Genomic DNA, 19,006 nt, shown 5'->3' with positions numbered 1-19,006 from the left:
ATTCGAGGACAGGATCCCATCATGAGAAATCCAGACATCAAGGAAAATTAGTCAGATAAACCCTGAAGAAGCTTCAAGTTTGGTCATCAGCAAGTCAGTCAGTGAAGGTCAGATTCCAGGGAAGAATGTGGTCTAGCCAGCAAAATGCCTGAGGCTTACTTTTTACCATCTTGAGCAAATTACCAAAGAGCATGGCAGCTCAGTATAGAGAAAATAATACTGCAGTTCAATGTCAATATTTTCAGTTTCATCACTTGGACTAGTCTTTTAACTCATTAATTCCCTGACAATATATATTACTGAGCACCTACAAGGGGATAAGCAGATATGGACCTTGTCTGTTTCCTCATCTAATATTAATAACAGCAGGAGCAGTTACTAATTACTGAATGAAATTTTCTTATGAGTAAGGCACTGTAAGAGGTACCTTGCATATAATATTTTATTTCATCTTTATATTGACTTTATAATTTATGTGACAAATAGGATTAGAAAGCTTAGCCAACCTGTTCAAGGACATACACTTCGGAAATAACAGATCTAGAAATTTTCAATATGCCTAATAAATCTCCCAAGTCAATGCTCACTATCGCAGATCAGTTACTCTAAAGTACTGGATCCCCCAACTTGCCATGCACAGCTTTATACAGATTTCCAAGTGAGTCTGACACAACAAACCCAGAACCAAGGTTTGTGAATCACTGCTCTAAAGGTTCTAAGCTGCTCTACAATTCTGTCATTCCAACCTGAAGAAGAAGGCTATTTATAATCCCAAGGTAGAGCCAAGGCTCTAAACACTACTCTTTTTTCTTCTATTACTTCTATATATTTATTTCAAAGGAACCAACTACACATGTATTTAAAGGGAAGAGGGGAGTATGTATTTAAAGAAAAGAGAGATAAAGGAAATAAAGAAAAAAGTGGTTGAAGTACTGAAATGCAAATGGTAATGGAAAAATAATGTAAAATAACTAACGTGATATATATTTTATGCTTTAATGAACAGTTGCTTCTAGTCTTTTTCTGTGTAAGAATTCTCAGGAAAAACACATGCTTAAATTATAGAATCTCCTCCAATAAATCAATCATGTGGTAAATAGTTTTATTTAAGAAATAATAAGTAGCTATACTCAAGTTCTAAAATAAAGGTGTAACCATTAGGTCAAGGCAAACATTACAACTAAAATAGTAATGCTGGTGACAAATTCATATACTTTACTGAGAATTCCACCCATTTAATCGTTTTATAACATGATGAATTCTGTTCTGAGAAAGCTTTAACTTCTTATACAAGTAACTTCTAAAATAGTTTTTGAAGGTTCTGGATGCACTATACCTTGATGAACGCTCACACTTCTGTCGACGACTGGTGTAGTAGTTCTGAATTACAGGGTAGTTGTAGCATAGCCTTGACAACTGCACAGCATCATCTAGATGTTTTTTAAGAGTTAGAAGAAAAGCTAGTAATATTTCCAAAATATCCCCAAAATACTTAGTTACATACATTGATATTTTACTATAATTTTGTAATGTTGTTCAATTTGCAGGCTTCTTAAAGTAATAAAAGAACACTGCACACCTTTATTAATAGATGCACAAATGAGAAAACTGAGTCTCTCATAAAAGTCTTGTAACAAAAGGATCCTGGCTTAAAACCATGGAAAAGCTATTCTAGAAAATGATTTTACTCCCTTAGGCACAAATGATAATTTAAAAGCAAGCAAGTTCACTATCTGTTCAAGTAAAACTCTAAGAGAATTATGAAAGAATAAGATCAACAGTAAGTATGCACAGTGGCAGAAGCACTTCTAAGTCCGTGTATCCTGGAAATGCGAGAAGTTGGAGACTTTTGTTCTAAACAAATATAGTAAGTCAAATTCTCTAATTCTTGGTGTTCGATGAGTTATTAGATAAAGAGGGTATTTAACTGATGGCTAATAATATTGGTTAATAAACATATTAAAAGAACCCTTAAGAGAAAAAGATGGACAAATTAGATTATAAAATTCATAGTTCTATGGCTCTAAATTATAGCCGGTGATATCACTGAACCCATCTTCAGAAGCCATGTTTCAGCAAATGTTCTTTCCTTTTAACCCAATAAACATGTATGGAACACATGTGTATCAGGCATGGGATGAAGCACTGAAGGTACAAAGTAGGGAAGAATGTAAGAAAAGAAGAATACAAGAAAACATAACTGAGGTGGTATAAGAAAGGAATCCTACAACAGCAGAACAACAAAATTATAAAGATTTAAGAATGTTCCAATGTTAATATTTATAGATTAGGTAAATATTTTACCTAAGCCCTCTGGTAAAAGCCCAGAATGAGAGAACCAAAGAACCACTTGTGCATATTGACAGATGAGCTGGGTAACCATATACTTATTGCTTAAATCCATAAGACCTGCAAAGAGTTAAAATCTGTTGTTAGCTTTCAATTTATCAACCACAAATGAAAAATCAAGGCACTCAATAGTTTTCAAAAAAAGTAATTAATTACTTGGTGATTTTAAGCAATACGTATGTATTTTTAAACAAACTTAGCTTGAACAAATAATCTCCAAAATGCTAAACTAACTCATTGACTAAAATAGACACTTTAGGTAAGTATGCTTCTATATTAGCTATACTTCCATTTATCTAATTTCAGTAGTCAGATTTTTATATTAAAACAAACTAGTACAGTATCATTATACAGGCTCTTCAAACCAGGCCTTTTGATGACACTGGCTATTTTGCTTAAATGGCAAAACAGAGGAGAAAAATTACAATGACCAACTCTATGAATAAAAACTTACATATAATTTAAAAATCTGAAATTCTACCATTAGTACACTATCTTAACAATCCTTAATCCCCAAATTTCCCAACCTTATTTAATCATCGGCTCATGGCACATATAATAACATTCTGTAGCTTTTCATTAAAAAAAAAAAAAAAAAATTCCAGCATTTGAGAAATGATGGCCTGTTTGCCCAGTAATCCATCTAATACATAGGAAATGTATTCTTTCTCGAAGTCAAGAAGTAAAAGTCAATGAAACACTCATTTATATAAGACAAAGAGCACACCTCTCTCGGTGATCTCTTGGGCCTCAGCTGCAAAACAGCTTAAGACTATATTAAGGTTGCTAAGAAGTAAATGGCACTGCTGGAGAGACTGTACAGTTTGTGGATCGATGAAACGACACGAACCATCAAATAATGGCGCACCTTTCAAGGATAAAATGTAAGATTAGTTTTGACACAGTACATCTGAATTAACTAAAGTCACAAATGCAAAACATATCAAATTCCAATTAACAAGAGAATTATTCTATATGAGATCTACAAAGACATGCTTCAAATGACAAATACCCTCAAGGAATCTAGAAGGGCAGATACAAATACAAATTTTTATTTTTTAAAAATGTAGAATGAGACTTCCCTGGTGGCGCAGTGGTTAAGAATCCGCCTGCCAATGCAGGGGACAAGGGTTCGAGCCCTGGTCCGGGAGGATCCCACATGCTGCGAAGCAACTAAGCCCGTGTGCCACAACTGAGCCTGCGCTGTAAAGCCCGCAAGCCACAACTACTGAAGCCCACAAGCCACAACTACTGAAGCCCGCGCGCCTAGAGCCCGTGCTCCACAAGAGAAGCCACCGCAACAAGAAGCCCGCGCACCGCAACGAAGAGTAGCCCCCACTTGCCGCAACTAGAGAAAGCCCGCGCGCAGCGACGAAGACCCAATGCAGCCCAAAAAAAAAATAATAATAAAATAAAATAAAAATGTAGAATGAGGTAAGCAATAGGTGAGCACAGAGGAAAGTGATATAGATTCAACTTCAGATTCACTAGAAATCAGTTATATTCATTAAATGCTTCTCCTTCAAATAAATCTTTTATATCAGATCTTTTATGTACTATGTTGTTTTGTGATTATAATTTAATAAGAACTCTTTCTTTCACCTCCAGTCTTCAAAAGTGAGACAATGAAATTAAGACTCAGATAGAGACCTATTACAATATAATTTCATGCTTCCTACAATGAATGCACTGTAGACTTGGTTGTCCTCTCATTTCAAACTCAAGGTTGAGTTTACAAATGCACTTTTGGGAGAAGCTATTTTAGCAGCTATTGGTTACATCTTTTTAGATAAGATTTAATTACATTAATAATTATGTGTGATTTGACCAGAAAACAAATACCTTAATTCTGAATACTTCCTCAAATCATTTGCTTTACTTCCAGTACATTTAAAAAACTATTATGCTTTGTATTTTAATTATTCTTAATTAAAAAAAAAAAAATTAACCAGTAATAAAGCACAAAGCAGTAATAATAATGGTTGAGCTACCAAGTTCAACCCTGAAACACCACATTATGCTCAAAGCATAATAAAAGCATACATTTTATGAATTGAGTTGAATTTTTTTTTTTGGCCATGCCACGTGGCTTGGGGGATCTTAGTTCCCTGACCAGGGATCAAACTCAGGCCCCTGCAGTAAAAGCACTGAGTCCTTACCACTGGACCACCAGGGAATCCCCAAGTTGAATTTTTTTTACATAACTTACATAATCAGCCCTGAAAACATTTTCCTCTCAAAAAAATATTTTTTTCACCCTGATTCTGAATTATCAGGTGTTCCACACTTCAAATGTACAATGATTACTGAAATATTTAAAATTACTTATTTCATGTTTACAATTTCATTTAAGTACACCTTAAAAATACTATACAGAACCCCATGTACTCCTATCAAATTTTGTTGGTTTAAAAATCCTCTACTAAGAATAACTTTTTAAATAAGTCCAATTTGTTCATTCATCATGACATAATAATACTAATAACAAATACATATATACTTCTAAATAAACTTAAATTTTACTTTCATGTACAGGGCAATCATATATTACCTTTAACATTATTTTTGCACTAGTTGGGCATAATGGGTTTTTAATATTCACAGAATACAAGAAAACTCAAAGTGTACAATTCACTAATAAACAAGACTAGATAATGACTAATGACATCTGTTAGTAGAAGACAGGTGATTTTTTTGCCCTGCTATTTAGCTTCATAAATATTTTAAATGGAAAATGAATAAAGCTCAGAAGTTAACTAGCATATTCTCTACTCCATCATTAGCATATTTTATAAATTAAATGCCTAAGATCAAAAGATAATTAAGCTATAATTCTGAAACTTGCTATTGTGGACATAACCTAACATGCTGCCAATTTAAATGATCTGTTGAATTTAAGGAGAGCCCATCTCAAATTATCCATGATGATTGCAAAGGATTACATGAATAAGTAATATGAAATTGACATTTTTCAATGTGGGATATTTTTATTGTTTTATTAAAGCTAATACATGTTCATTTAAAAAATAAAAAAATAAATAAACAAACAAAAAATAAACGATCTGTTGAAAAATCTTGTCACGCTAATGTAAAAAGAAATAGTTTCCTTCTGGGACTTCTTTAAAGAGTTTGCAACTTCAAAATGATTAAAAATTATTATTGTTATATACTCAAAACATAAACCAAGATTAGTTTTTTAATATACTACTTACATAGTCTGTCAAATTCCTCTTTTGTGAGAACCGCTTTATTCCATGTCCATTCAAGAACAAAGCGCAAATTAGCAGCAGAATTTGGTTGTTCTTATTTGTAAATATGAAAGGGAAAAATAGAGAATGATTATTAATTACAAAAAAAAAAAATTAGAAACTTTTCAGTGGAGAAACCTGACAGAAACCACCTTAACCAAGTGAGCGACCTTAACATCAACATTAATGGAGACAAACTGGTAACATGTACCTTCAGGGTTATCACTTCAGGGAGCACATCAATTTATGTAACGCTGCAGTAAACCTGTAAAATGTGAATCTAATCATGAGGAAAGATCAACAAACACAAACTGATAGGCAGGCTACAAAATAATACTGCCCATATTCTTTAAAAATGTAAATTTCTTCAAAGACAATCGCTTAAGAATTATACAAGATTAAGAGAGAGTTAAAAAGACCTGAAAACTAAATACAAAATACATTCTGGATTGGATTCTGAATTCCCCCTCCCTAAAAATGTTACGAAGGACATTAGGGCAATTAGTGAGATTCCAATAAGGTCTACAGATTATAGACAACAGCATGCATCAATATTAGCTTTCTTGATTTTAATAACTAAAAAGTGTTTTTTTAAGTGAATATCCTTGTTCTTAAAGGAATATATTGAAGTATTTCAGTAAAGAAGCATGATGCCTTCAACATATTCTCAAACAGTCAGAACAAAAACAATGTGTGTGTGTGAAGTGTGTGTTTATAAAGAGAGTAATACACACAACTTGAATAAATCCCCAGAAAATTTTTCTGAGTGAAAAAGAGCCAATCCTAAAAGGTTACATACTGTAGGATTCCATTTATGAACATTTTTGAAATGACAGAATTATAGAAATAGACAATAAATGAATGGGTGCCAGGCATTAGGAATGGGGTGGCGGCCGGGGGTAGTAGGCATGGCTATGAAAGGGCAACAAGAGAGGTCCTGGGTGTGACATTAGAGACTTGCCAGATCTTATCATTCATGGGGGTAAGGGTACACTGTAAATGTCTTACAACTGCACGTGAACCTACAATTATCTCAAAATAAAGTTTAACTTAACCCCCCGCAAAACAGTGAATTGATAGTTTTAAAAATACGAAAGTAGTTTTTAATTGTTAAAAATCATAATCTTACCTTCTGTTATCCACCTTTTGATACATCCAGTCAAAAGTCCCAGAGAACTTGTCTGGATTGCTGCTGACAATATAGCTTCTAACTGTTCTTCCTAAACCATGTGTTAAAAAAAAAAAAAAAGGAAAGAAAGAAAAGAAAGGATATGTGATCAGAGACAGAGGTGGCAAGTTCTAGTTCAGAACACAAATTTTAAAAGGATTAAAAATCATTATGATTCACTAGGATGGCTATATACAAGGTAACAAGCATTGGTGATGGTGCAGAAAATCCTCATACACTGCTGGTGGGAATGTAAAATGGGACAGCCACTTTGGAAGATGGTCTGGTAGTTCCTCAAAATCTTAAACAGAGAGTTACCAAATGACCCAGCAATTCCACACCTAGGTACACACGCAAGAGAAATGAAAACACATGTCCACACAAAAAGTGTATATGAAGCAGCATTATTCATAACAGCCAAAAATGAGAATAACCAAAATGCCCTTCAACTGAAGAATGGATAAATAAAATGCAGTATATCGTACAGTGGAATATTACACAGCCAGAAAATGGGATGAAGTACTGATACATGCTCCAATATGGATGAACCTTGAAAAACACTGTGCTAAAGTCAAAGAAAACAGTCACAAAAGGCCATATATTATTTGATTCCATTTGTATGAAACGTCTAGTACAGGTAATCTATAGACAGAGAGTAGATTAGTAGTTACCAAAGGCTAGGAGAGAGAGACGGGAGGAAAAGGAATTGACTGCTAATGGGTATGGGGTTTGGGGGAAGGTGATAAAAATGCTCTAAAATTTAATGTTGTGATAGTTGTACAACTCCATAAATATACTAAAAACCACTGAACTGAATGGTATATGAATTAAATCTCAACAACACTGTTTTTTAAAAAAGCATTATACATCTCGTTTAAGAATCTATGAATTTCATTCACTACAGCCGCAAAGACTTTTTAAAAAAGGGATCATATGAACAAATAGATAAGTTAAACAGGAAGAGGGAGCTACAATATGATAAAGATTCCCCAAAACTAAAAACAGCATGATTCTAAATGGAGATTCATCAGAACAATTTACATTAAAATCAGGGACAAAACAAGGATGTCTGCTAGTACAATTATTTTTCTATAGTTTGTAGAGGTTCTACCAAATGCCATGAGAAAATAAAGTAATAAACAAAAACGGGGGTAGGGGTGGGGTGCAGAAAGCCTATATTTGCTGATGATTGTATACCTTGAAAATCTAAGAGATTCTAATTTAGTTAAGTAGATACCAAATGAATATACAAAAATCAACTCCATCTAGAAATGAATATAGGGAAAATGGTCTACTCATAAAAATACTACAAAACACTTAGGGATAAAAATAGAAAGAAACCCACTAGAAAATAATCATAAACTCTTACTGACAGATGTAAAACAAACCCTAAATAATTGGGAAGGTATACCATTTATACCTAGATGATTATCAAAATGCCAATTCTCCCCCAAATTAACGTGAATATAATAAAATTCCCAAAAGAATTCCAACAGGAGCACTGGATAAAACCATCTTGTAATTAATAAAAAAGAATTGCCTATGAACTTCCAAAAATTATAGATTAAAAAGAGACTGCATTACCAAATATCAAAGCAGTATATTAAAATGGTATAGAAACAGATAACTAGATTTATGAAACAAGATAAAAACCCGGAAATAGAACCCAGTAGATATGGACATATAATATCAGATAAAGGTGGTATTTCAGTAGCATGATAAAAGGATATTATGGGTTCTGTTTCACAAATGATATAGCACAGCTGGACTAATCATCTGGCAAAAAGAAAAATGTACCTTTACCTTATATGATACACAAAAATGAATTATAGCCTTAAATGTTAAAGAAACATTTAGGTGTTAGGAAAATTTTTTTAAGCCAGAGCTATAAAATGCATTTGACTATAAAAATATTATTTTGAGTGTGGTAAGAGATACCATAAAACAGTGAAGAGCAAATGATGGGGGAAATATCTGTAAGATTTACGACAGGATAAATACCTACATATTTTAATAAAGAATTTCTATAAAGACAACCCAATAAGAGAAAAGGTAAAACCTACAAATATGTAATCAATAGAAGAACAAATCCTGACAATATATGAAACTGCATATATGATATCATCCTTTTCATGTATATGGAGGGATAAAGAGATACAGGAAAGTATACATATCAAAAAGTCCATATACCATACATACAACTAACAAATAATTAGCAAGTGGACACTGATGAAACTATGGCCCAAGTCTAGATTGAGAATACTTCCCAGAAGCCCTGTCTCCTCCTACCTGATCAAAAGCAAATCCCACTTACTCCTCCCATCCCCCATGGTAACCACTCTCCAGCCTTTTGTAGGAATCACTTTTTTTTTTTTTTTTTTGACAGCGCTGGGTCTTTTTGCTGCGCGCGGGCATTCTCTAGTTGCGGCGAGCGGGGGCTACTCTTCATTGCGGTGCACGGGCTTCTCATCACGGTGGCTTCTCTTGTTGCAGAGCATGGGCTCTAGGCGGGTGGGCTTCAGCAGCTGTGGCACTCGGGCTCTAGAGCGCAGCCTCAGTAGTTGTGGCACACAGGCTTATTAGTCGCTCGGTGGCATGTGGGATCTTTCCAGACCAGGGCTCAAACCCGTGTCCCCTGCATTGGCAGGCGGATTCTTAACCACTGCGCCACCAGGGAAGCCCTAGGAATCACTTTCTTGCTTTTCTTTTTGTTTTACCTCTGTGTACGAATCACTAACCAATTCAGCTCAATTTGGTCTATTCTAGGAATAAAGTTTTAAAGAAGATACATGAAAAAAGTCAACAAAATGTCAATATTTGCATACTTCCATATACTTTAGTCAATTTTCTGAATTCAAATTATTCATGTATTATCTATATAAGTGGAAAAAACAACAAGGGTTGGATTAACAGATTCAAAATAATCACAGAAAACATTAAATGCTGTTTCATTAACATGGTTGAATTACAAGTATTTTTCTAGTTTCACTTTTCTTTTTAAAACTTAGATATCATTGTTTTAACTAAACTTGATAATGTATAATGGCAGCGGGGGTGGGGAGGAATCAGTATTAATTCCCTAAAGTAAAAAAATTAAATAGAGCACTTAAAGTGTCCAACTCCTTAAGGATGATGAACAGTTCCCACACAATACTAATTTGGAGCCTTTGGCAGGGAAGGATAGTCAGTTTCATTTCCTGACCAAAGGGCCCTATGAGCAGGGCCACCAGGGCAAAATTTACCTGAGGTCTTTTAATAAATCTAATTCAGAGCTGCATAAAGCCATTTTGAATCTTGTGTTTTCAATTTTGTTGTTTTCTTGGAGGGGAGGGGAATGGAAGCCCACTAGCTTAAATGCAAATGCCCAGCCCATAGATTATCCAGGGACCATTAGACAGAAGAGATTTCTTCTGCACAACTTATTAACAATTCTTCTAGAACATGCACCAAATAGATGGGCTAAAAAGATCATACTACTCGCAATGAACAAAAGAAGATTATGAACAAAACTATTTCAAAACCTCGAGCATCTAGAAAAGAAAGTGGACCTGTTGTAGAAACTGTTCAGGTTCCATTACTAAAGTGAACAAAATTTGTTGGACCAGGTGGATATCAATTAAAAATAACTTCAGGTTGAAACAGGAGTAACTATTAGTCAGGTGGATAAAGAAACATTTTCTGTCTTTGTACCAACACCCAGTGCTACGCATGAAGCAAGAGACTTCATTACCGAAATCTGCGAAGATGATCAAGAGCAGCAGTTAGAAACGGGAGCAGTGTACACCGCCACAATAACTGAAATCAGAGACACTGGAGTAATGGTTAAACTATTTCCAAATATGACTACAGTACTACTTCGTAACACACAACATGATCAACGGAAGATTAAACATCCCACTGCTTTAGGATTAGAAGTTGGCCAAGAAATTCAGATGAAATGTTTTGGACGTGATCCGGCTGATGGAAGAATGAGGCTCTCTCGTAAAGTGCTCCAGTCTCCAAATAGGCTTCTCTTAAAAAAAAAATTCTGTTACTTGTGGCTAAAAATGGAACATCACACCACAGCCTTTATCTCCTACCCCTACATCATCACTGGGTCTCACTAAAATGATGGTAAAGAGTCAAAAAAGGTATAAATCAACAAGGACAAAGAAAAGAGAAGGGAAGGCATCATGGGATAAGACAGCTCAACAAAATTTTTGAAAAGCAGTACTAAGCAGAGGAAAGGTAACTGACTTAGCAGTGTGAAGGACACCACGTCCAAGAGTCCCCACAGAGGGGAACTATAGATGAGAATAGAGCCAGTTTGGCTCTCAGAATCCTATCACGTTAAGTTCTTGGAGAATCCAGGTACAGAGGAAAGTGGGTGAAAGAGTGATCAAACATGGGACTGAAAACAGGCAACGGGTTCAAACTTAGTATGTAGAACAGACAGTCCCCACCCTTCTGTTACCCTGCAGCAAAGAACTGTGGAGCCAGCCTGATAGATCTCTGGAGACACTGAATAGCCCCAGAAAAAATCTGCGTTTCTCAACTAAAATGGTGCACATCCAATCTATCATCCTAAAGTAAAAGACACCTCTGGATGAACTCTACCCACACAAAACACACACAAGACAGTTTATAATCTGTTACTGACTCACTTAACATATGAAAAGGTAACTAAGAACCACCAAACATTTAAGGATAGCCACCAGATCAGAAAGACTACAATAATAAAAATAACTCCAGAGAAAATAGAGATAATACATGGAACTAAATAAAACCTGAAACATACATAGCTAGGAGAAGATATTTCATCCATAAAATAGAACAGAATACTATGAAAAAAGGATGATCAAAGAGTAAGAGCTCACAGAAATTTTAAATTGGGGCTAAATTTTTAAAATCTAAAAGAAAGAAAGGAAGATGAAGAAATCTCCCAGAAAATAAAATCAGAGGCAAATGAGACAAACAGTTGGAAAGCAAAGATAAGCTAACCTAAGATCAACTCAGACAGTCAACATTTGTCTAATGGGGTTCTACAAAGAGCAAAAACAAACTGAAAAGAAAAAATTAAGGTTGTGTGAATGACAGGCTAGGCAAGGGTTTCTGATTTTTTGTTAAGGCCATCTGGAAACTCCAGGAAAAAACAAAAGTTATATAAGAAGAAAATGTTTATGTAGATATCCAGTCAGTTCCTCATCCACGATTCAACCAACTGCAGACAGAAAACACTCAGGGGAAAAAAATTCCAGAAAGTTCCAAAAAACAAAACTTGAATTTCTCGTGTGCCAGCAACTGTTTATATAGCATGTACACTGTAGTAAGTACTTTAATCTAGAGATGATTTAACGTACTTGGGTGGGTGTGCATAGGTTACATGCATATACTATGCCATTTTACATAAGGTACTAGAGCATCCTTGAAATCTGGTATCTGTGTGGGTCCAGGAACCAATCCCTCGTGGATACAGAGGGATGACTGTACATGACTGCACAGTGAATATTTGCTCAGTACAGTAATATAAAAGGAGAGGGGGGAGAGAAAGGAAAAAAAAAATCTCCTGATGATAATAGTATTGAATATTTCTCTTATTTCTATGAAATTAGGTATTAAATTCCAACTGCAGGTGTTAAATCGCCAGCAGCAATATTTACATTTCGTCTGATATTTAAAAGGCTCTTTCCCTAACAATTCATTATGTTACATACCTGCAATTATTTAAATAACTTAATTCAAACACTACTTGAGGGGAAAGTTAATAAAACATTTTCTCCTTCTCCACAGGAAAATGACCTGGGATTGGTTTACTTTCTTTAAGCACATTTTACTAGCAAACACCAAGTTAAAATAAATGTGAATTATAAGTTGTCACCAGGCAACACTGTTTAAGAATGTCATCTGACTGGTAAAATGTATTGGGACTATAAAAACTGTTGAGTGGATTTTACAATATTTTTATTTATATATCCATTAGGAAATTAAGATTTTGGCTTCCATGACTAAGTCTGACCCCCATAACTGTCTTGTGTTTTGCAGGAACTTGGAATCTTCACTAAGAGGCTTTCACAAGACACTTGTTTCTATAGAGCAGTGGTTCTCAAACCATCACAAAATCACCTCAAGGGCTTATTAAAATACGGACTGCTGGGCTCTACTCTTGGAGTTTCTGATTCAGTAGCTCTAGGGCAGGAACCAAGAACTTGCATTTCTAACAAGTTCCCAGGGAAGCTGATATTGGGAACCCTAATTTGTGGCTATAGACTGTGAGATTCACCTAAGTCAAGATGGTTTCCACTCATGTGGTCTCATTCTCTTGCACCTATGCTGTTCTCTCTGGGGGCTAGAAAATGGCCCCTCGACTGTTATAATGACTTCTACTCATGACATGCCTGATGCAGCCATGATGTGTTTCCTAGCCTATAGACCTGGTGGCAAGTTAGGCCTATTGGGTCCTGCAGGTATGAATTTCAAGCCAAACCCAAGAACCACAGCTACTGACTTGCAGAGTTGGCATTATACTACTTAATCTACCTTTTTAGAAATTATCTAATAGATTTTTGTTATAATAGAAAGCTAATAACATGTGATCCAAAAGAAACAACAGAGTTAAAAATCTCTCACCTGACTTAAACTGGAAGGTTGAATGTCAATAAGTCTTGGTGAGAGAAGGCCAGCCACAAGACATCGATTGTAACTATCAGGAATGACTTCATTGAGAGATGGTCCTGATTTCTTTAAAAAAGTCAAAGTCTATAATAGATTGATTAATATCAGTCACTATTCAATTCAAATAATCACATTTAAGAATAACTAATAAACTCATCACCCTACTTTACACTTAACATTTTGAATAAAACTAGAAGGCACTGAATGAAAATTGTGGAAGACTACACTTCTTTACTTCTTGCAGGGAAAAGTGCTTATAGGTTCTTGAGGTAACCAATGCTTGCTAGTTTCAAATAATACTACTGATAAGGATATTTTAAGTTGTTTATATGTAAGGTAACCCTGTTACCTTCTATAAAGCTGACAGACTTGGTAACAGATCTTAACAAACTTAATACACAAAGGAAAAATCTTGCAGTTTATTCCTCTTGGTCTAATGTGAAAGAGATCTGATATGAAGTATAAATATGGCATTCATCCACATCTAGCTGATTATCATTTAAAGGGTCTGCTACTTTGTGTTTTCCTGGAAAAGTATTTTCAACATACAGTCATAACCCACTCTGGGCCAGTCACTGTGCCACTGTGCTAGGTACCTTCTTTGCATTACTTTATTTACCCATAAGCTTTCTGAGAAGGAAGAGAATTAAGAGGATGGATAAAAAGGGATGCAGTAAAGCACTGATTTACTTTTGCTTGAGGTTCAGGAGCTAACATCCATATAAAGCTGCTAAAAACATCCCAATACCTTAGAGCCTAGAAGGTTGCCATCAGTAACTGATGCTACTAGCTGCTAATCTCATAAACCTAGCAGAAGCTACCTTTTAAGACGAAACAATAGTTTATATAAATAACACTAAGTAAAGTTTAAATCCATGATTTGACTTCAGTTCAAGAAGAAACACTCTGTCCAAATTGTTATTTGTTACCTACCTCCTTCTGAAAACCACTACAAGTTATATGAACAACTCCTGAGTTTAACAAACAAGTGGCATCTAAAAAAAAAAAAAAAAAAGATTAAAAAAAAAATCCACTTACATATTATATTTGGGATGGTATTAATACAATAAAATTTATCCTAATTACAGATTCCTAGGCAAGGTATGGAATTACTATATACAATAAATTTTTAAGTAATTTGTCCACGTATTTCTATCCTAACAAGATACCAAACCTTATCACAAGTGCACTTAATATGAAAGTTAATATCTTTTCTAGCAAATTCAAAATACTGATAATTTCTCTATAAAACATATAAACACTAAACTTCTTGTGTGCATATATCAAGTTAACTTCCTAACTTATCCATATATTAATAACAATGAGAAATGAACAATACACTATACATACACATACACACAGCACAAATACAAACACATAGTCCTGCATGTTATTTTTCTCAAAAGGTAATGTTAAAGAAATACATACCAAAGTTGTAAGTACTTGGGTTAAAAAACTGCTCAGGAGGTGGATATGAAGGAGGAACTCCTCGACTTAAACTTCTCTCATGTACTAATATATCCAAGATGTAATGTGAAGAAGTCCTACTTACAACAGAATCCAGTGACCACAATGCAAAATAAGAGCAATTATGTAGATATTCTCCTGATCTAAAAGAAAATTTTACACAATTATTAAGTCAATGAACTGCTACACATAAAAATTCCTATATATGTATATATAAATACATACATATATACATAGAGAGAGAGAGAAAAATCATACCTTAACGAATCTGGCATTTGTGCATGATACCAACGATTTATGTCGAAAAGCCCCAAATATATAGAAGGCTTTCCCTGTCCATATATATTCACCTGCCAGGTAAAGACTGAAACACTGGTGTCAGGAGACAGAGCTAAAAGAAAAGAAGATAATTTTAAAAAATAGAATAAATAATCTCAAAATAAATCCCCCAAATAAAATTAGAGCAAGACTTTCTCATAAATTAAGAGGCTTAATTCATATTTGATTTGATTTGTCAAGACACATTTCTATCATTTATTCTATAAGAAGAGATTCATTCACTTGTATGTTGACTGTTTTTCTATTTCAAGAAGACCTTATTAAAAAGTACTCATTGGCAACTTTGAGGTATTGTAGGTAGAAAAGTAGAAAACAATTTGAATGAAAATTCTCCCATGAATATGTCACTGCTACCAGAGAATATCAATACTTAAAATGGATGCCTTTAGGCTTTAGGGCTTAATTCTTTAGAAGAATTCTAGTTGAGAAGGATTGATCCAGCTATATGGTAATGGGTGGGGTGGGGGGAGATAGGTACCTGGATGGTGGCTGGCCTAGAAGGATAGGAACAAAGTTAAGAGATCAATAGAAGGAAAGAGGAAAGTAAAAATCTGAGGCACAACTAATAGGCAATATAAAAAAGAAGATGTGAGTGGGGAATAAGAGACAGGGTTTGATAAGTTCTGTTTTGACGTGTTTAGTTGGATGTGAAGAATGGATCACAAATATAGATGCAGGGACTAGGACAGAGGCAATCTCTGGAATGAATGAGCTAACCATGAGAATGAATCCCAATAAGAACAAACAAAATCAGGGCCCCACTAAGCATTCCCAGAACTGAATAAACCTATCCCATTATCACATTCAATCCTCACAACCGACCCTTTGCAGAAGGTATAAATGTATTATTCCCCTCACAGGTAAGGAAACAAGAGGCTCAGTCACAAATGTTAAATAATTTATGAAAGGTTACAACTAGTGACAGAGCTGGGACTTGAATCCATGTTGGTTGGATTCTAAGATCTATGCAATTTTCACTATGCCAGGATGTTTACCAGGAAGAAGGAATAACACTAAAGGAGACAAAAAATTCAAGGCAACCAAAGCATGTTTGCCATATACGTCTCAAAAAATACAGAGGTAAACATTATTCAGAGACTATTCAGACTATTCATACTAGTTACAACCAGAGAGCTTTTTTTGTATGTCTGTCTGTTTTGAGAGCTGGATCAAAATACAAGGGTTCTTCATTTTCTTAATCTATTCAATTCTTGAGTTCTACACATGGCAATCTGGAGAGCAAGACATACCTCATATCTCATACAGATCTGAATAAATTCCACAATTAGTATTCCAATGAACTATAGAAAACAATACCTGTCATATATCTTAAATCAAGATAAATCTTAAATCAAGTATTCACATGATATATAATAAGAGTACTTTTAACCAACCTTCATTCATGCCTTCCTCCCTGTCACCATGAGATCGAAATTTCTCTACAGTTTGACATCCCAAAAGTTTGGTATTACCAGTCTGGCCCCTCAAAGGAAACATGCCACCTGTGAGGTCCAGTGTATATCTTTCTTCACAGTACTCTAACCCCTGAAATAGAAAATGTACAGCAATCTATATCCTAATAGGATTCTAGGAAAAAGTCATTCTAAAATTAAATGTTCTCTAAAAGAGTTTTCTTACAATACAAAGAAAAAAACGTTAAAAGACTGAAGAGAACAAATTATTGAAAAGGGTTCTAAAATTTTATATAGCATAAAACACAAATAAAAAGACTAAATTTAGTCTCTCAAAAATAATTACCAAGAAATCTTCTAAAGCTGTTACCGAACACGGGAACCTTCATGCACTACTGGTTGGGGTGTAAACTGGACCTAAGCATTAAAATTATATATACGTATACTCTAGACCAGCAAACCTACTTCTGTGTTTTCACTGAAGTTCTTGCTCTAAAACAGTAGTTCTTAAATTTTTGTTCACTGATCCCTGTAACAATCTGACAAAAGCTATGAATTTTTCCCCAGAAAAATGCATACAGTTGTCCCTTGCTGTCCATGGGGGATTGGTTCCAGGACCCTCTTCGGATACCAAAATCTGTGGATGCTCAAGTCCCTCATATAAAATGGAGTAATATTTGCATATAACCTACGCACATCCTCCCATATACTTTAAATCATTTCTAGATTACTTATAATGCCTAATACAATGTGAATGCTACGTAAATAGTTGCTGTGGCACGGAAAACTCAAGTTTTGCTTTTTGGAACCCTGTGGAATTCCGCCCCCCCCCTGCCCCGCATATTTTTGATCCGAGGTTGGTTGAATCCACAGATGTGGAACTGGAGGATTGGGGGGGCGGGGGGAGTGATGACGAGGACACTGTGATCATAAAGATGCCACACATAATTCAGGGGCTTCACAAATTCCCTAAAACCCAACCACATACCCTCAAATACTAGGTTAAGAAAGCCTGTTCTCGAGAAGTTAATGTGATGGCTAACCAAATACGGCTACTAGCAGCACCCCACTATTTCCTCAAGAATTCAGCCAGAAAAATAGTCATCTAAAATGCTAGATGCATTTATCCTCTTTTACAATTGCAAGTGACAAGACTATAAAGTCACCCCATGGCTTACTGCTTGTTATCTTAGAGCAAGAAAGTGGGGTTATTTTTCCTGGCTACCAATTAGGCCACAAGTTTGAGCCTTGTCTAATCCCCTCATTTTAGAGCAAAATGACACCCGAAGATTTTAAGATTGCTACCTTGGTAAAACACCAGTCTCCTGATCCCTAATCTAATACTTTTTACATTATATTACGAATACAGTATTAACTTGAATAGAAGAATAACATTTAAATATCTCAGTATCTTAAAACAAAGACTTAAAACAGGCAAACAATGAACAAAATGGTACTCTGAACCCATACTACCATTACCATTTACCTTGCTACCTTGCTAAAATACCAGTCTCCTGATCCCTAATCTAATACTTTTTACATTATATTATGAATACAGTATTAACTTGAATAGAAGAATAACATTTCAATATCTCAGTATCTTAAAACAAAGACTTAAAACAGGCAAACAATGAACAAAATGGTACTCTGAACCCATACTACCATTACCATTTACCTCATATAAAATTTGTCCTGATGCCAAACACTTTCTGTCACCAAAGGCCAGCTGAAGCAGATGCAAACTCAAAACATCCCCTTCACTGAAAGAAACAGAAATTAGCTAAGGAGAAATAATATCGTATTAATGCATTAAGTACCTTTTATTGTCCAAATAAATTTAATCTGCATACAATATTGAGTGCATGTGACAAAACTGAGGTCACTGTAAAGAATTTAGTTTTACTTGGTTGTTTTCACAAAATGTAGTCCTTTGAAATAATAACTGATTTAATTCTTTATTGATTCTAATTAACTAAAGCTTATGTTGCTTGCATATTTTAGGTGACATCTTATGTGGCTGAGACTATAACTATTTACCCAATATTCCTTCTCCCTTTCTTCAATAGGTGTGCTTTACTTAGGCAATATTGGAAGAAAAAATAAATGGGATACAAAAATTGTTCAGATAAACGTCCCTTCTCATTCACCACATGGAGCCTTCACAAGGCACATTACTCAAGCTGCTGCCAGCCCACATTACACTCAGATGGATGGAAATACGGATTTCACTTAATGAGGAATATCCCAATAGCTGTCTCTATATTTTTATTTCTATTTTCCTCCAGGATTGAAAAAGTGACAAATCAATTCTTCCTTCACTGACTTACTCACTAAAGTGTAAGATAAAACCTCAAAGTGAGGACATCTAACAC

The 19,006-nt window shown here is 34.8% G+C and overlaps 1 protein-coding gene and 1 pseudogene across 2 annotated transcripts in view; one reads left to right on the top strand and one right to left on the bottom strand.

Moving 5' to 3' along the window:
* AHCTF1 (AT-hook containing transcription factor 1) overlaps window positions 1–19,006 on the bottom strand; it is an 81,227-nt gene that overhangs the window by 35,820 nt on the left and 26,401 nt on the right. For both annotated transcript variants that reach the window (XM_061187372.1, XM_061187373.1), the window contains 11 exons: window positions 18,310–18,394; window positions 16,617–16,767; window positions 15,142–15,274; window positions 14,845–15,026; window positions 14,350–14,411; window positions 13,372–13,500; window positions 6,727–6,817; window positions 5,562–5,651; window positions 3,077–3,217; window positions 2,305–2,409; window positions 1,337–1,430 (listed from right to left, as the gene is read on the bottom strand). In XM_061187372.1, coding sequence (XP_061043355.1) covers window positions 1,337–1,430; window positions 2,305–2,409; window positions 3,077–3,217; window positions 5,562–5,651; window positions 6,727–6,817; window positions 13,372–13,500; window positions 14,350–14,411; window positions 14,845–15,026; window positions 15,142–15,274; window positions 16,617–16,767; window positions 18,310–18,394 — 1,263 coding nt within the window. The remainder of the gene's footprint in view (window positions 1–1,336; window positions 1,431–2,304; window positions 2,410–3,076; window positions 3,218–5,561; window positions 5,652–6,726; window positions 6,818–13,371; window positions 13,501–14,349; window positions 14,412–14,844; window positions 15,027–15,141; window positions 15,275–16,616; window positions 16,768–18,309; window positions 18,395–19,006) is intronic.
* Window positions 9,722–10,871, top strand: LOC133088389 (polyribonucleotide nucleotidyltransferase 1, mitochondrial-like; annotated as a pseudogene).

The sequence above is a fragment of the Eubalaena glacialis genome, chromosome 3 (genome assembly GCF_028564815.1).
Source record: "Eubalaena glacialis isolate mEubGla1 chromosome 3, mEubGla1.1.hap2.+ XY, whole genome shotgun sequence".
Lineage (NCBI taxonomy): Eukaryota > Metazoa > Chordata > Mammalia > Artiodactyla > Balaenidae > Eubalaena > Eubalaena glacialis.
Note: the sequence above shows the minus strand (reverse complement) of the source record. Positions and strands in the feature narration are given on the sequence as shown.